A 17,077-nucleotide genomic window follows, 5' to 3' on the forward strand; every position below is an offset into this window, starting at 1 on the left:
GGATCTTGGGAAGGAGCCGGGCACAACCTCCGTGGTTGCAAGAGCTCACCACCAGACCCCAGCTGCAGCCCCTGGGGCGGAGGCAGATAGGTTCTGGAGAGGGCTGCAGTGTCCACTGAGTCCACTGACCTCACCGTCTCACAGCTCCTTAGGCAGCCATCTGTGCATTCTGCCTCCTGCTCAGCGAACCCTTCCCTTTCCAGAGGAGGGCCCTCCCCATGGATCCCTTGTCCCTCCAGGTAAAGCCTCTAGATCTGAGGCCCTTATTGCATTCATCCAGCTTCCCCCAGTCCCCTCAGTCCTCATCCATTCTGGGAACATCCCCTCCACATTCACCCAGCCTCAGCCCTGCGCGAGCTGTGAGCATCCGGCCCACCTGCTCCAGTCCTGCTGGCCCATCACCAGTAGGGATAGCCCCCGCCCGGGTCTGAGGGCACGCGGGCCAACCGGACGCCTCCTCGAGGCCTCTCATAGGGGTCATCGCCTCCCTCCACCGTCGTGGGGCCTGGGGAGGGTCCCGAGGCCGGGGTGGGCCTAGCCGGGTCTGGCACTCAGTTGCGCTCCCTGAATCGTGGCTGATTGAGGACACCGGGCCGGGTTTGGGGAGCGGGAGCGCTCCAGGGGCAGGGCAGGGCTGGGGTCCCCAGAGGTGGGGTCGCTTCTTGGGGAGGCGCGGGGGGGCGCCAGAGTTCCCAGGGCTGGGGTCGCGGTGCACACCCGCGCAAGCACACTGGGCCGACGGCGCCCTCCCACCAGGGGAGCTTCCTTTCCCCCACGCACGCCCCCGCCGGGCCGCGCGCGACCCCGCGTGACCGGAAGTGCCCCCCCGTGGGCACTGGCGGGGCGGAGCCCGGCGGCGGCACTTCCGGTGCCCACGCGCCGCCGCCGCGCAGCTCCGGGGCCGTCACTTTGTGTAGCGCGGGGCGCGCAGGCCCCGGCCCGGCCCCGGTGTCCGGCGGCGGCTCGGCGGCCAGCGCTTGAGGTGAGTGGGTGGCGGGGCCAGGAGGCGGCGGACACAGGCGGCAGGTGCCGGCGGGCCGGGCGCGGGCGTGGGGCTGGGGTCTCGACGCCGGCGCGGGAGGCCGCAGGGAGGCCGCGGCGCGCTGTGCGGCCAGCGGGGCCTGGGCCCCGGTCCGGCGCGGCCGGAGCGGCGAGCTGGCTGCGCCTTCGGCGGCCGCGCCCACGCCTGGCGCGGCCCGTGGACATCCCCTCCCCCGGCTTGCGCGATGGGGGCGGTCTCCGACCCCCAGGGCCGGTCCGGGCGGGCGGCATGGAGTAGGCAGGTTAGGGAGGACACACACGCGCGACTCCTGGGAGGTGTCCGCCACCGCCTAGGCCGGAGGGGCGAGGGTGGGGCCGCGGCCGCCCCCGGGGACACACCCATCCAGGAGGGACTGTCACGGCCCTGGCCTCTGCAGGAGGCCGAGGCCGGATAAGCCCCCTGGAGGGATGGAAGTGGCTTGGTTTCGTGCCCCTGCGAACTTGCTTAGTGACCTTGGGGGCCTTGTCTGGGTTCTCCCTCTGCAAATGGAGGTCCCGGTGGTGCTATGCTGGGTGTTCTGTTGCAGGCAGGCGGGTTGGGGAATTTACTCCTGGGGTTGGATGGGATCTGGGCTGCCCTGTGTGGCTGCAGTGGTGGGAGAAGGGCTGGCCTTTGGTGGAGGACCCAGTGGGCAGGGGAAGGGGAGGTATACAGGATCAGGGCCTTAACTGTGCCTGTGTGGGGAGACCTTGGTACTTGGTTTGGTTCAACAAGTGTTGGCAGGTCTGGGGAGCTGGCCAGCGTGGTGAGGGGCTGCCCTCAGGTAGCAAGGATGGCCCCATGAATACACCTGCACCAGGAGCAAACCCAAGAGTGTAGAGGAGCCCAAATCGGTGGACAAAAAGGATCCTAGTAGTCAAAGGAAGGTGTCTTGGAGGAGATGAAAGCTTGGAAGGCCTTGAATAATGGGTATAGTCAGTAAGGCCACCAGGGGCAAGGAAGGGGCCTAGATATGTGTGCACCCACACATTTCCCCTGCTTCTGTATGTAGGTTCCCTGGTTATGGGAACTTCAGTGGAGTTTCTAAAAGTTTTCAAAGTTTGCCTCTCTCCTTGTCAGTGGTCCTTTCTTCTCCCCGTGGAAGATGTTTGTCACACCCCCATTCTAAATGTCTGCACCACAGTATCCTACGGTGCAGCACACCCCTCACCCCTGTGGAAATAAGAGTCCTGGATGACCTGTGGGGCTATGTTGATGGGGTTACTTACCTGACTCCCTGTGGCATCCTGAGCCCGGTGCCAGGAAGTGAGTTTCTGGTGGGCTGGCAGGCTAGAAAGAGAAGAAAGGAGAGTGTGCAGGTCTGGGGGCATGCCCAGCACAGATAGCCTGGTGAGGCAGAAGGAACCTAGCACCCACGTGGCTGAGGTCCATTTTCCAGAACCATTCTCTTGTGGGTTCTGGGTCAGGGTATACGGGATGCCTGGCTGTGCTAAGCCCCATCCCATCTGCAGAGTGACTGCCAGCCTCCACGACTGCTGGGTCTTTCTCTCCTCCAGTCACCAGCAGGTGCACCTCTTGGGAGAAGGGGCTTCAGGCAGCAGCCCCTTTAGAGGCAGAGACTTTCCAGTGGGTTCTGGTCTGAAGGACCCCCAGCAGTGATCAGTCTGTTTGGTAACATCACAGTGGGGCCAAAATACTGAGTTTAAATAAAGTCTTATGTTCATCACAAGGACCACAGACTTTAGAGTCATCTCTTCAATAAAAATTTGAGTGCTCACTCTGTCTGGCACAAGGGGATTCAGAGATAAGCAGAGGGAACTTCTGCATTCCTGGAGTTGACTGTGAACTTCGGGAGACAGGCAATAAGCAGATAATTCTGTAAGTATATTAAAATGTGGGTGCTGTGAGGGCAGAGTCCAGGGAACTGTGTGTAATAGGGGCCCAGGGGGCTGGCTGCAAAGGATCAGTGAAGGGGGAAGAAAGTACCTGGGAGCAGGGATGGCATTGCAAAGGTCCTGAGGTAGAATGAGCATGATGCCAGTTTATTTCAAAGCCATGGATCCTCAGATACAGTGGCCTGGCCTGTGGGAATCTGCTCTGGGTAGAGGCCAGGCAGGAGGTGGCTCTGCTGGGCTTGGCATGATATCTGGCCTGAATTTGCATCCTGAGACCTGGATGAGAAAAGCCTCCATCTGGGTCTGAAGTCAGTAGTGATTGGTAAACCTCTCCTGAGGATTTTCGAAGCCCTGAGTGCTGGGCAGGGCCGTGTCCTCATGCAGGTGACTAAGGCAACACATGGCACACGTGTTTCTACAGCTCAGGCTGTAGAGAAACATGTGCCTAAATAGCTGTGGGGACTGAGGAGGTGGACTCTGGGAGAGGCTGAGGTGGATCTGTCAGACATGACCTGCACCTTTGGTTCAGTGATTCTGAATCTAGGATGGGGACAGCGTGAGTGTTGGGACAGAGGTGGCTTCTGGATGCCAGTATGCCCCTGCCCCTGGACTTAGGCTCTGGTCTTTGGGAGGAGCTGTTCCCTCGCTGTTGAAGTGTGGATTTTAAAGCAGCAGCTCAAAGCAGTTCAGAAAATGAGCATATACTGCCTGATTAACAGAAAAGTGATGCGTTATGGAGTAAGAGCTAGTCACTAAGGAGTTCTTGTAGGTGCCCGGTTGTCTCAAAAGTTCGCATGACTTTGGGCATCTTTCTGTGGGGCCCCTGTCCTATTTTCAGGGTTCTGTGGCAGACGCTGTCTGCTGGTAGAGCTGGATGAGCTTGGGGACGGGGTGCCCGTTGTCCTGTGTGGACTGACATCTCAGGAGCCTCTGGGGCTCATGCTGTCTTCCTTGTATTCTGGGGTTGCTGCATTTGTAGTGGGCTTGGCTCACATTGGAAGCAGCCCCATTCAGTTCTGAGAGACTGATGGGGCCATCCTGGGTGATGAAACTAGTCCTAGGTTTGCACTGAAAAAGGAGCCACAGAAACTGGCTCGTCAAAACCTGTGACTCTGTCCTGTGCTTGAGACTCCTTTGGGGCAGGTGAAGGATGTGCAGCTGCGAGGGCAGAGTGACCCCCAGGCCCACAGCATCCCGTCCCTCTTGGGTTCATGGCCCTGGGCTCTGTGCCATTAGGCCATGTCTCCCCTGGGTGTGTGAGCTGAGCTGTCTGTGATGTCGGTGTGAGATTGGGACCCTGTGAGCTGTTGGGGCTCTGACAATTCAACACTTAGTATCCTCTGATCCCCAGACTTGAAGAGATGTCACAGGGCATCTTACCTCACCTCTGTGGGTCTAGCAATGAGCCAGATCTCCAAGATCTGCTGAGCTCTTTCTAGATGCCCTGGGCGGAGCAAGGGGTCAGAGGGCTGCAAACGGTAGTGCCTGCTCAGGGCCTCTTCTCTACTGCCTCTCATAGGAAGGAGCCTGACTTGCTGGCTTTGCAAAGCGGGCCCTCCCTGGCAGTGGTGGCACATGTCCCTGGCCTGCCTATGCTTAGACCTCACCTCCCACGCTCCCTGCCTGCCGAATTTGTGCACATTGAGAGCTGGGTGAGCATCTCCTCTGCCCATTTATCAGGCGGGCTGTTCCTTGCGGGCTGTGCACCCCTTTCAGCTAAACACAGGCTGGGCCACCTTTGGGCGTGTTGCCTGGACTCGATGATTCCATGCCCTTGAGGATAAAAACTGGAGGTAAATCCCTAATTTACTGCAGGAAATCACTGCAGTTCACACCAGGGGTGTCGTTGCTTGCAAGAGCTGAGGCCACATAATGGCAGTCCCAGTGAGGGGCTCTTTGGCAGCTTTTCTGGGTACAGAATCGAGGCTGGCCATATGAGATTGTGGGAAGCCCTCCAGTCCAGCCTCAGCTCCGGGCCGTTACTGTATCGTGGGGCAAACCAACCTGCCTCCCTCAGAGGGCTGGCGCCAGGCCCACGAGGCCCCCAGCATGAGCGGGCGGCGGGCAGCTCATCACTGGTGCCCGTCTGTGTTTCAGGCCCAGCTGAGGCTTCCTTCCCGAGACGATGGCAGCCCTTCACACGACTCCGGAGTCCCCAGCCACCCAGCTGCAGAGGGCGGAGGACGGGTCGGAATGTGACCCTGATCATGAGGAAGAAGAGGAAGAGGAAAATGGGGAAGAGATGGAGGAGATAGAGGAGGAGGAGGAGATGCTGGTGGTGGAGGAGGATGAGGATGTGACGGAGGTGGTGGAGGAGCTGGAGGCAGAGAGGGTGCAGGCAAGGCAGGTGGAACAGGTGCAGGTGGAGGAGGACAAGGACGTGGCAGAGGTGGTGGCAGAAGAACAGAGTCCACCGTTGGGGACCCAGGAACGCCTTAGCTTTGATGGTGATGCCGAGTCCCCAGTTCTTCAGGGAAAAGGTAAGAAAGAGGAGCTGGCCCTTAGGGAGAAGTTATGGGGACCTTGGTGGGCAGGCCGGGAGGAGCTCTTTGGCTTGATGGCGTGGAGCTGGACCCTCAGGGCACAGGATTTGAAACACGGGAGCAGCCAGGAGCTGCTGACCCAGGCGGCTGGATGGACAGAAGTTGGCCAGGGCAGTGATGCCCAGTGCCGAAGGCTGGCCCCTCAGAGGTCTCTCCCCTCAGCCCTGCAGGCCTCCCAGGCTCCAGCCACACCTCGGGATGAGGACCTGGAGCAGGAGGAAGAGGACGAGGAGGAAGAAGAGGAGGAAGAGGAGGAGGATGATCTCCTGACATCTGGGTCTCAGGTGAGCTGCCCTCTCCCTTGGGACTCAGTTAACCAGGCCGAGTTTCCCCAGGGTATTGGCACCTGCTATCCGGAGACCCCTGTTGGCAGGGCACTGGTGCTGTGGTTCTCAGGCAGAGCCCAGCCTGTGAGCCAGGACAGGGCTGCAGGAACAAGCCCATGGCTATGGTTCTGCTCTCCTGGGGCCTGACACTCTCCAGGACCCTGGAATGTCCCAGTCGTGTTGACCACCACGCACCCACCTGCTCCGCGCTCTTCTCTGTCAGCCCTGGCTCTCCCCCAGGTCTGGGCTGTGCCTCTAACTGGAGTGCTTGTCACCTGTCCAAGCTCTGGTTTCCTGTGGAGTCCAGTCAGATTAGGCACCAGTGCCCCCACTCAGTTTAGTTGGTGCCACTTGCCCAGCCAGGTGTGGGCCCTCACACCGCTGATGTGACCACCAACTGGAGGCAGACAGTGAGGTAGGAGGGCTGAGGTGGCCACACAGCACAGCCCTGGGGTCTTGGGCTTCGTTGTCCCCTGACTCAGGTGTGAGTCCCCACTCTGCTCTGTCTGATTCTCCCTCTCTGAGCCTGAGTTCCTTATCTCTGGATGGGAATGGGTGCCTCCCAGGGCTGTGGCAAGGCCTGGAAGCCCCTAGTTCTGTCAGGCATTTGTAGGCCTGCCAGTAATGGGGTGTTGGGCTGTGTCCCTATGAATGCCATGTTGAGGGCAAGGTCAGTTCCCACTGAACTTATCTCCTGCCTCTCGCCTGGGGCAGCATAGGGCAGTGGCCAGGGTTCTTTGTTTTCCAGGGGCTGGTGACCTTTGAAGACGTCGCTGTGTATTTCTCCTTGGAGGAGTGGGAAAGGCTAGACATGGAGCAGCGGGCACTCTACAAGGAAGTCATGCAGGAAAACTATGGGATTCTGGTGTCCTTGGGTAAGCAGAGCCTTCTGTCAGCAGGAGGCATCCTGGTGTGATGGCTGCCAGGGGCTTAACTGTCTGGGAGGGTGGTTTCTGGAGCCCCAGGGTCTTGAAGCGGGGACTGGGGCCAGCCCACCTCCCAGGGAAGCCCTAGGGCCAACCCAGCTTCTGGGTAGGGGCACGTCCCAGGGATTTGCCAGCCCAGCTCTGGTCTCTGCTGTGTACTCCTTAGAGGCCTCAAGGGGTGGGGAGTCAGGTGACAGGAGAGGGGTGGGCACCCTGCAGAGAAAGTGTGGAAGGGGCTTGGCGAGAGAGCTGGGGGTCAGAGCCAGGTTCTAGAGAGCAGGGAGTGTGGAATTTCCCAGCGGAGCCAGGGAGGTGGGAAGGCTGGTCCTGGGAAGGTGGAGATGAGGAGAGGGTCCTGAGCAGCCTGCGGTGACAGGGTGACAGTGCTGTGCGGGCGATCCCTGCAGCTGCCGCGTACTTTTTTCCGGGGCAGGATACCCAATCCCCAAGCCGGATCTGATCTTCCGGCTGGAGCAGGGAGAGGAGCCTTGGGTCCCAGATAGCCCCCGTCCTGAGGAGGGAGACATTGTCACTGGTGTCTACACAGGTGAGTGTGAGATGGAGTCTCTTGGGGTTTCCGTCGGCCATGGGCCCTCACCTTCAATCTCTGCTGTGGCGTCGGTGCTGCTGGTCTGCGCTGTGGGATGGGCTGCACCAGGAGCTCACCTCTGCCTCTGTAGGCTGGCTCCTCTTGGTTCCAGTCTGCGGAATCCCGAGGGCCGGGGAGCCTTTAGAGAACCTCAAGGTTCCTCTTACGAGTCTTTCAGCATGATCCACTGTCCCTGTCTTGGAGCCTCTGATGGTTTTTTGTATGTGAGGGCCGGTTGTCAGGAGGCCAGCTGAGACGGGCCAGGTGAGGGGCAGCCCGTGGGTCCCGGAGCGCTGGAGCTGCCTTCCAGTTCCTGGACTTGAATTACTTCCCCTGCCGTTTGGCCAGCTCTCACCCTGGAAGGCCCAGGGTCAGGCCTCTGGCCTGGGTGGGCAGCTCTGGACCTTCCAGAGCGGAGATTTTCGAGGGAGGCATACAGAAAGCCTTCAGGGTGGTGGACTTCTCTGGAGACCTCGGGCCTGGCTCCGGCTCTTCCTTAACCTCTCAGGGCCTCACTTGTGCTCATCTGGAGAATAAAGAATGTGAACAAAACCTGTAGTTTCCCACCTGAGGCCATCAGACCATTGGTTCCATGGAGATGCTCCGTGAAGAGCTATGAGCTGTTCCCAGTGTTTCAGAAAGGCCAGGGAAGGCCCTTGCACAGAGCGTGTGTTTGGCTTTGGGCTGGAGTGATGCCAGCCTAGCAAGGGGCACTGGGTGTCTCATGTGCTTGGACAGACATCCCTGGACAGCTGGGAATAGACATTTTAAATAAAATACGGAGAAGCACAGGCAGCCCCAAGCCTACACACGTGCTCTTAAATTTCCCTGTGTACTTTTTGTCCTTGTAACAGCCCTGTGACACAGCAGGGGAGGGCTTGTTGGGCTCACTTTACAGATGAGGAAGTCGCCTTTTAAAGTAGTGATTAAGTGACTTGCCCACGGCGGGCTTGGCCTCAGGGCCCGGGCCTTCCCACTGTGTTGCAGGCTGGCCTTCCTGCCCCAGGTCTCCATGACTCTCGTGGACTCTCCTGGCCTTCAGGATGGGGAGGGCTCTGGCTGGCAAGAAGTATTGCTGCTGCCTCCAGGCTGCGACTGGGATGTAGGTGATGTTTCTCAGAGGGTCTCAGTGGGAGGTGTGCCCTGTTCATGGGCACAGCTCAGACAAGCCACCTGGAGATGAAGGGGCTATAGGCCTCCGTTGGTCAGTCTCTCAACACATGGTCTGGATGTGCCCCCTTTTCTGTGCTTCTTGGAGGGTCCCAGAGCAGATCCTTTTGCAGGCCCGAGCCTAGGTGGTCCCCACAGTGTGCCCCGTGAACCTGGCTGGGGTGTGGCAGCTCACTGAGGGGGATGGCTAGCTGGACCAGTGCCCCCTGCCTTCCCCTGTGGCAAGACTGGTGAGCCTGGAATGGTCTCCCATCCCCTACCCTTGCCTCGACCGTCTGTGGGGCCTGGCGGTGGGTGCAGGAACCAGGCAGGGTCTTAGCTAAGTCACCTGTCTCCTGGGAGCGGACGCAGTAGCACAGGCTGGAGTTAGCTCAGGCAGAGTGAATCTACCTAAGATCTTCCTTCTCAACTGTCCTTTTGCTGAATGCCTCCCTCCCTTTTTCTCCCTGCATTCATTTCTGTGCCACTGAGCGAGTTAAGAATTGAGAATTGCTGGGTCTAGGCAGGACAGACGCCACTCCAAGCCCAGCAGAGTTTCTGTATTTCTAGATTGTGGTCTTGCAAAACACAGGTGTATTCCTTTCTTGTGCTTTTTGACAAGTTGGGCCACATATAAGGTTTGGACTCTGGCCAAATTCACCCACTCAGGTGCCTTGCCACCTATTGAGTGCTGGCTTGAAGCCGCCTTGCTCCGGCTCCCCTCGGCCACCACCTCCAGCTCACTGGTCCTCACTCTCCTCACCTCTGCCAACCCACCCATCTCCTGCCACCTTTCTCCTCACCTGGCTTAGATGGCAGAGACGCCCTCCCTTGCAAATGCCCAGTGTGGTCACCTGGCAGGTCCCTGCCCGTGGCTGAACCCTGTCTCCTGCGGCTGACTACAGACCTCCCAAGGACACTGTCGCCGCCTGGGCCTGGTGGGCTGGCCTGGTTTCCTTGCTGTATTGGCTTTTCTGCTTACCAGGATGGCCCTTTTATTAGTACCGAATAGGGCACTTACCAGAGGTGCTGTGGGGGCCCTAATCACAAGGCCACTGGTCAGCCTCTGGGAGTATCACTAGGCTCAGAGCTAATCGTCTCCCAGGGTCAGGGTCCTTGGGAGCAAATGTCTCAGGGAAATCAGATGCCCACTCCCCAGGATCCATTTCTCCACTCTCCCCTGGGAGTTCTGGAAGAAGCAGTTATGTTTGACCTTCAGGGCCACTGTTGAGAAAGCCTTCCCTTCCCACCCCCAATTTGTCAGAGCATCTTCTCTGCCCCAGCTCCAGGCTCATGAGTAGACTGTTGAGTCCTCAGCTTGGATCTAAAACAGATTTGCATCTGGGAGCTAGAAAACTTGCAGGAACCCTGTCCCCACTGCAGCCTAGAGTAACCCCTACACCAGACACCTACACTCCAGGGCCCAGACTTCCAGCCCCTGAGCACTTTGATGACAGAAGACAAATGAACAGACCCTGGCCTCAGGGCAGGCTGGTGTCCCTCTGGGGCCCTGCTACTTCTGGAGATCTTGTCTCGGGGTGCAGCCAGCTCGGCCCAGGGACCTAGATGGCCATACTGTCCCTCACTCAGTGTCAGTGGTGCCTCTACCACCTTGCCCTGTGTTGAGTATCTTCTCATTCTTGGACAAGGGGCCATGCCAGCTCCAGAGCTAGGGGTGAGGTCCCCAGGTCACCTCCTAGGATCAGCTCCCTCTCCAGCGCTCAGAGGCTGGGGGTGGGGGGCTCTCCAAGTGGGGGGTTCTGCTCTCAGACCCCAAGGAAGAGGTGTTGTGGGTGAGTTGTTGGGATTCCGAGTAGCTGAGGTTTTTGGATGGTGGGCCCTCATTTGGCCTGGGTGTCCGCTTCTATCTAGCAAGAGCTCACGGACCCTTGGTTGGGTGCTGGGATGCATTCATCCCACTAAGACATTGTACTTGTTCCCCAGCTTGAATTCCCCCTGCTTTAGGGAGGCTCTAACTAAAACTACTCAAGACTCTCACCAGTCAGAGGGAAATTCCTTTCTGAGACTCACTGAAAGAATTTACAGCTAATCTGACCATGGGCCAAAACTACCTGCCCCTCCACCAGTGCCTCTCCGCCCCACCCCTCAGGGGTGCTCCAGCCTTCACAGTGAGGAGCTGGACCTTCCCTGTGCTGTTCAGCCACTTCTCATCACTCACTCTCCATGGGAGGCAGTTGGAGGTAAACTCAACTTGGTAACAGGAAATCTTTGTCCTTTATTTAAAGCTTTTTTTGCTGTAATAGTATATTATTACTACCTGTAGAAAACTTAGGAAGTATTGCCAAGTGTGAAAAAATAATCCATTTTTGTATTCCCTCATACATTTTTTTTTTAGTGGAGGTGCTGGGGATTGAACCCAGGACCTGGCACATGCTAAACATGTACTCTGCCACTCCCCTCTGTTTTCTTGAACAGCAGAAATCATGCCTGTGCAGTTCTGTGCCCAGCTTTATTTCACTAGGCGCTGTGCTGTGTTTTCCCATGTGACCCCTCACCATGTATGTGGAATGCCATACAGAGCACAGGATGAGTGCTGAGTTGGGATGGACAGTCCTGGGCCCTGACCTCTCCTCAGGGCAGGACTCAGTGATCCAGGCTCACCCAGCCACAGCCTTGGCTGTAGACCTGGAGAGAGGGGAGAGAGGATTCCTGCCCTCGTGTGAGCTTGAACCTTGCAGGTGCTGGGATTCTGAGGGTGACTGTACGGGATGTGGCCATGGTAGGCACACGTGGGGTAAAGTGTACCTGAGGAAGTAGGCAGGCAGGTGCTTTGGAACACCTGGGGCCTCCATGGGCCAGGCCTTTTTCTTTCTGTTCCTTGTGTGACTTAGCAACTATTCCATAAATCCTAGTTCCCTCCTGAGCGTATCGTGATGGCAGGCACATCACTCCCTCCATTTTATAAACTGATTCCTTGTCTGTGCTCTGCGCTGAAGGGAGAAGTCAGGGTGCGGCTTGGTGGAGGAGGGACAGAATTGCAGGACCCAAGGAGCGGGGTCCTTTGTTTTCTGTGGCGGGGAGATGTTTGCAGCTCCCCCAGTCTTAGTCAGTTTGGGACTGTTTCCCAAATGCACAATGGCTCAGAAAAAGCCAGCCTCAGGGAGGCTTAGCGGGTAGGCCTAGGCTGTGCCCCACAGTTGCTGGAGCATGTTAGTTTTAGTGAAGAGAGCTGGGGCCTAATGGCCCCTCGAGGTCTCCTTGATCCAGGGCAGCCTTTCCTGGTTCCTGAGGTTGGGGGGGGGGAGACCCCTAGCTGCTGGCGTGCCTAAGGCTGGTGGAGAGGGAGACAGAGCAAGAGGGACCCTGAGCAAAGCTTAGGTGTTACAAAGGCAGGTCCTCAGTGGCCAGGCCAGGCTGTGCTGGTGCTGGAGTCTTGGCTGCCTTGGGCCAGGCAGGCCAGAGGGTGGAGTTTTCCAGGAGCTAAGGGGCTTTGAGGAAGACAGACCTGGCCGCTGTATTTTTCTGGGCACTGGACCCCTGTTCCCGGCTTGGCTCCTGATCTCACAAGAACCCACAGGCCAGATCACCCACTTTGTAGACTGTCCCTATTCCTCAGCAGGGTGGCAAACCCTGCAGGGAGCTAAAGGTCTGGAGAAGGGATTAAAGCCATTTGAGGAGAGTCCAGGAGGTGAACCCAGCCTTTCTAGGAGGTTCACTCAACGTGTGCATTTCTCCTGTCTGCAAAGTTCCTCCTGACTTGGGGAGGAGGCACGCACTGGGCCGTAGGCAACCTCTGGAGGTTCTGATCTAGGCTTGGTGCTTGGAGAGCCCGGGGTCCCTTGGAAACCACTCCTTGTAGGAGCAGGAGCCTGTGAGCAGCTCCTATCATGGTCTCTCCTCACCTCTCTCCTGGCCTTCCCTTGTCGCCTTCAGGGGCCTGGTTCTGGACAGACGACATGGAGGACCACGAGGAGGAGGACGACGAGGACTTCCTGGCAGAGGTGGCTGAGGAGGAGAACGAGCCCCCTGGACTGTGGTCAGCGGCCTACGGTGTGGGGGATGTGCCTGGGACGTGGGGCCCCGACGACTCGGATTCAGCTCAAACTCCAGAGGGATGGGGCCTCGACCCCAGCGTCCTGGTGGATGGAGCCGAGGCGAAGCCTTTTCTGCCGGGCCGGGAGCCTGGTGCAAGCTTGCTGGCGCCCTGGGCCTTCCCAGCCGCGGTGGCTGCTCCCACCGGGCGGCCGGAGACGACTTGTGATGTGTGCGGCAAAGTGTTTCCGCACCGGTCACGGCTGGCCAAGCACCAGCGCTACCACGCGGCCGTCAAGCCCTTCGGCTGCGACGAGTGCGGCAAGGGCTTCGTGTACCGCTCGCATCTGGCCATCCACCAGCGCACACACACCGGCGAGAAGCCCTTCCCGTGCCCGGACTGCGGCAAGCGCTTCGTGTACAAGTCGCACCTGGTTACGCACCGGCGCATCCACACGGGCGAGAGGCCCTACCGCTGCGCCTTCTGTGGCGCGGGCTTCGGGCGCCGCTCCTACCTGGTCACGCACCAGCGCACGCACACGGGCGAGCGGCCCTACCCGTGCCCGCACTGCGGCCGCAGCTTCAGCCAGAGCTCGGCGCTCGCGCGGCACCAGGCCGTGCACACAGCCGACCGTCCCCACTGTTGCCCCGACTGCGGCCAGGCCTTCCGCCTCCGCGCCGACTTCCAGCGCCATCGACGTGGCGGTGGCTGCACGGATCCTGGCGGCGACGGCCCTCGTCGGGAACCCTGCGAGACAGTGCCCGCGGCCGGGTCCGAAGAGCCCGAGGGGCCTGAGGTCGGCGAGGCAGATGGAGAGGCCGAGGCTGATGCTGAGGCGAGAGAGGCAGCGGTGGAGGCATCCATTTCTGGGAGCAAGGAGGACCCTGAGCCAGACAGGCGGTTCCTGGAGCTGGGCAACGGCCTAGGGGAGGGTGAAGGGCCTTCCTCTCACCCGCTCGGCTTCCACTTTCCTGTGCACCCCAAGTCTTGGCTCCACCCGGACGGCTTTCCCATCCTGGGCCTCCCGGACTTTGGGGAGCGGCTGCCAGCCGACGGGCGCCCCCTGCCCGGACCCCTGGGGGGCCGGCTCTCCCTGGTGGAGGGCGCAGGGCTGGCTTGTGACCCTTTCGGCGGCGGTGCCGGGCCTGGGGGCGGCGGCGGCCTGCGCGCGTTCGGGCCTGCGGTCGGAGGCCTGCTTGCCGAACCGGCGCCCGCTGCGCTGGCCGAGGAGGAGAGCCCGTGGATCTGCTCCGACTGCGGCAAGACGTTCGGGCGCCGCGCGGCGCTGGCCAAGCACCAGCGCTACCACGCGGGCGAGCGGCCGCACCGCTGTGCCGACTGCGGCAAGAGTTTCGTGTACGGCTCGCACCTGGCGCGCCACCGCCGCACGCATACGGGCGAGCGGCCCTTCCCGTGCCCCGAGTGCGGCGCGCGCTTCGCCCGGGGCTCGCACCTGGCGGCGCATGTGCGCGGCCACACCGGCGAGAAGCCCTTCGTGTGCGGCGTGTGTGGCGCGGGCTTCAGCCGGCGCGCGCACCTGACAGCGCACGGGCGCGCGCACACGGGCGAGCGGCCCTACGCGTGCGGCGAGTGCGGCCGCCGCTTTGGGCAGAGCGCGGCGCTGACGCGGCACCAGTGGGCGCACGCCGAGGAGAAGCCGCACCGCTGCCCCGACTGCGGCAAGGGCTTCGGCCACAGCTCGGACTTCAAGCGGCATCGGCGCACGCACACGGGCGAGAAGCCCTTCCGCTGCACCGACTGCGGCCGTGGCTTCGCGCAGCGCTCCAACCTGGCCAAGCACCGGCGCGGCCACACGGGCGAGCGGCCCTTCCCGTGCCCCGAGTGCGGAAAGCGCTTCTCGCAGCGCTCGGTGCTCGTGACGCACCAGCGCACCCACACGGGCGAGCGGCCCTACGCCTGCGCCAACTGCGGCCGCCGCTTCTCCCAGAGCTCGCACCTGCTCACCCACATGAAGACGCACCGCGGCGCGGCAGGGGCGCCTGGCCCGGCGCCGGCGGCCCCCACCCCGAAGGCCGAGGCGCCTGCTAAGGGGCCGCCTGGCGCAGGCGCGGGGACCGGTCCCGGGGAGCGCGGCAGCACCCTGTTGGAGTTCGCGGGCGGAACGAGTTTCGGCTCTGAGCCGACGGCCGCGTTCGCGGGGCCCTCGGGCGCCTACGAGGAGAGCATCATGTGAGGGCCCCAGGTCGATGGAGGCGCAGCCCGCTAGGCCACCGGCCCCTCCCCGGGACGGCTCGGGCACCGGCCGCTGCGCGCGAGCCCCTCGCTCCTCTGGCTTCAGGGGGCTGATGGTCCCAGTCCTAGTGCGGTGCCTTCCCCTCAGCCCAGGTGCACCGGCCTCGGGCTTCCCACCTGCCCGGCCCCAGGGAACCGGCCGCCCTGCTCGTATGGCTGTGCGGTGGGGCGCAGAGGGAGAGGAGAACCGCCGCGGGGCAGGCGAGGGCAGGGGGCGGCCACCTCGACAGAGACTGCAACATCCTTGGATCAATGCGGTGAGGCCAAGCAGTAGAGATGGCAGGCGATGTTATTTATTTTACTTGGATTCCGATTCGGGTGGACCGGGGGACAGGTGGCTTGTGAGTTTGTAACTGGGTTTTACAGCGATGGAGGGGAAGCCCTTGGGTTAAGGGAGGGTGGGTGGTCGAGGGCAGAGCATACAGCTACTCCAGTGGGTTTGGCTGACTTCTTCCCATTCCTCAGCGGGAGACTTCAGGGTCCTTCTGGTCATTCGAATATGTCTGGAAACTTAAGGACTGTGTGCCGTGGCGTAGGGGAATCCTCGTAGGTTTCCAAAGGACGATGTTCCTCCCTAATCTGGGGCGGGGGTGGGGGGAAGTGGAGATACAAGTGGGAAAGGTTTTATTCTGTCGATTGTGGATATGTATTTCCATCGCTTGTGTGGCCTGAAAAATCTGGGAGGAGAAAAAGCCAGAAACCAAATTGTGGCCCAGGGCAGATGCGTTGCAGGTGTTCACTGGGTCCCGAGGAAGTTTGAAGCCTTATTCTCCAGTCGCTCGCTCTCCTCAGCCTGCTGGAGGGCCGAGACCAGCCAGGCCCTGCAGCGTGCAGTCCCAGCCTCCCCTCTGAGTCCTGTGGTACTCTCACCTGGGGCAGCTGGAGGCGGCATCCTCAGTCATCTGTGGGGAGCCCCACAGACTCCAGCAGCCCTGGGCCCCAGCCTTCAACTCCCTGGGCTGCCACCTCTCTCTGAGCAAGTGGACACATGGGGTCCTGCCTTTCTGAGCCCATTGCTCATTTAGATTTAATGACCAAGTGTAAAGTGACTGAGGTGGGTAGCAGGTTCATTTCTTAACATCCTTACATCCCATAATTAGGGCCCTATGACCTCTGAGGGTTCCTTTAACTCTGCTTCCGTCATTATTCTACACTAGAAGCAAGTAGTGTTTCTGTTTAGATTCCCATTTCACAGAGTGGGCAGTGAGTGGAGGGACCTTGGGTTGGGTGGTCTTTGCAGAGGTGGCCCACCTCTGGGGGTCCAGACTTGAACCATGGCTCAGTGACTAGCCAAGTATCCAACTATGCAAGGCCTGCAGCTGGCCAGCACCCTGCCTTCCAGGCTGGACCGTTTTGAGCCACCGGGTCACCTGCAAGGCCCCCCCCCATCCCTTAATGCCTTTTGGGCCAGTGCGTGTGGGGCCAGAAAACCGACATTCTGAAGCAACTGCATTCCCTTTTAGACCTAGTTCCTTCTGTATTAGTGTAGACGTGGCCTTGGGGCCTGAGAGCCAGCAGCCAGGCTGCTAGAGGCTGGGGTGGGTAGTCGGCGGGGTGGGAAGAGGGCCTGGATGGTGGTGGTAAGAATTAGCCTGGCTGGGTGAGGCTGTGGGTGGGCTGGGGGGGTAAGGAGGACAGGGGTTCCCAAAGAGGCACTGGCAGCGCTGGGTGGTGCCCACTGTCTCTGTTTCTCCCCACTGTGGGAAGGAGCCTCAGGAAGGGGCCTGGGCAATGTGGGCTAGCCCACGTGGCCGGGGTCCAGTCCTGTCTGTCCCTTCTGGTGTGGCCCTGGAGTGCGTTCCCCACTGGGCCCTAGCTGCTCTGCCCCACCCCGAAGCTGTCGGCAGGAGGATCTAGCTTTAATAAAGAGTGGAGAAACGAGCTTTTGTGACTGGATTCCGTGTTGTTGCCGCTCCTCGGGGCCCGCAGAGAGGCCATGCAAGACCTCAGGCCCATCTTGCTTCTGCAAGTAGTCTATAAGAGTTTCTCTTTTCAGAAACTAAAATTGGCCTGGGAGGAGTCAGCCCAAGAGAGCTTGGCCCCTGTTGCTTGCGTCCACTATGTCTTCCTGGGAGTCCTCAGCAGGCCCCCACACTGCCACATGCCCTGTGATACTCACACCTGTCTTGGGACATTATTGTGCTTAGGATCTCACCTCCCCCTGGTCAGAGGAGAGCGGCCAGGCCCCCTTCCTGGGGGTCCAGACCCCTCTTCTGAGACCTCAATGCCATGTGGGTTTACCCAGGTTCACCTGCTCTGTGTCGGGGCAAAGCACACCTCCCTGGGGCTCTGAACACCTTTGAATTGATGTGTTGACTTTTCTCCTCCCCACATGGTGTCCCCATGACCAGATCTGACCCTCCCATCCTTTCCCCAGGGATCTGAAGAACACGAACTAAGGAATAAATTCTCTTTTCAAA

The 17,077-nt window shown here is 60.2% G+C and overlaps 1 protein-coding gene across 1 annotated transcript; it reads left to right on the forward strand.

Moving 5' to 3' along the window:
- The first annotated feature begins 848 nt into the window (after positions 1-848).
- On the forward strand, positions 849-16,538 carry ZNF316 (zinc finger protein 316). Its single transcript, XM_072943345.1, has 6 exons — positions 849-982; positions 4,975-5,357; positions 5,583-5,704; positions 6,495-6,621; positions 7,106-7,219; positions 12,305-16,538. The coding sequence occupies exons 2-6, from the start codon at positions 5,003-5,005 to the stop codon at positions 14,596-14,598; spliced, it is 3,012 nt and encodes a 1,003-aa protein (XP_072799446.1). The 5' UTR covers positions 849-982; positions 4,975-5,002; the 3' UTR covers positions 14,599-16,538.
- The last annotated feature ends 539 nt before the right edge of the window (positions 16,539-17,077 follow it).

Source organism: Vicugna pacos, chromosome 18 (genome assembly GCF_048564905.1).
Source record: "Vicugna pacos chromosome 18, VicPac4, whole genome shotgun sequence".
NCBI classification, from domain to species: Eukaryota; Metazoa; Chordata; class Mammalia; order Artiodactyla; family Camelidae; genus Vicugna; species Vicugna pacos.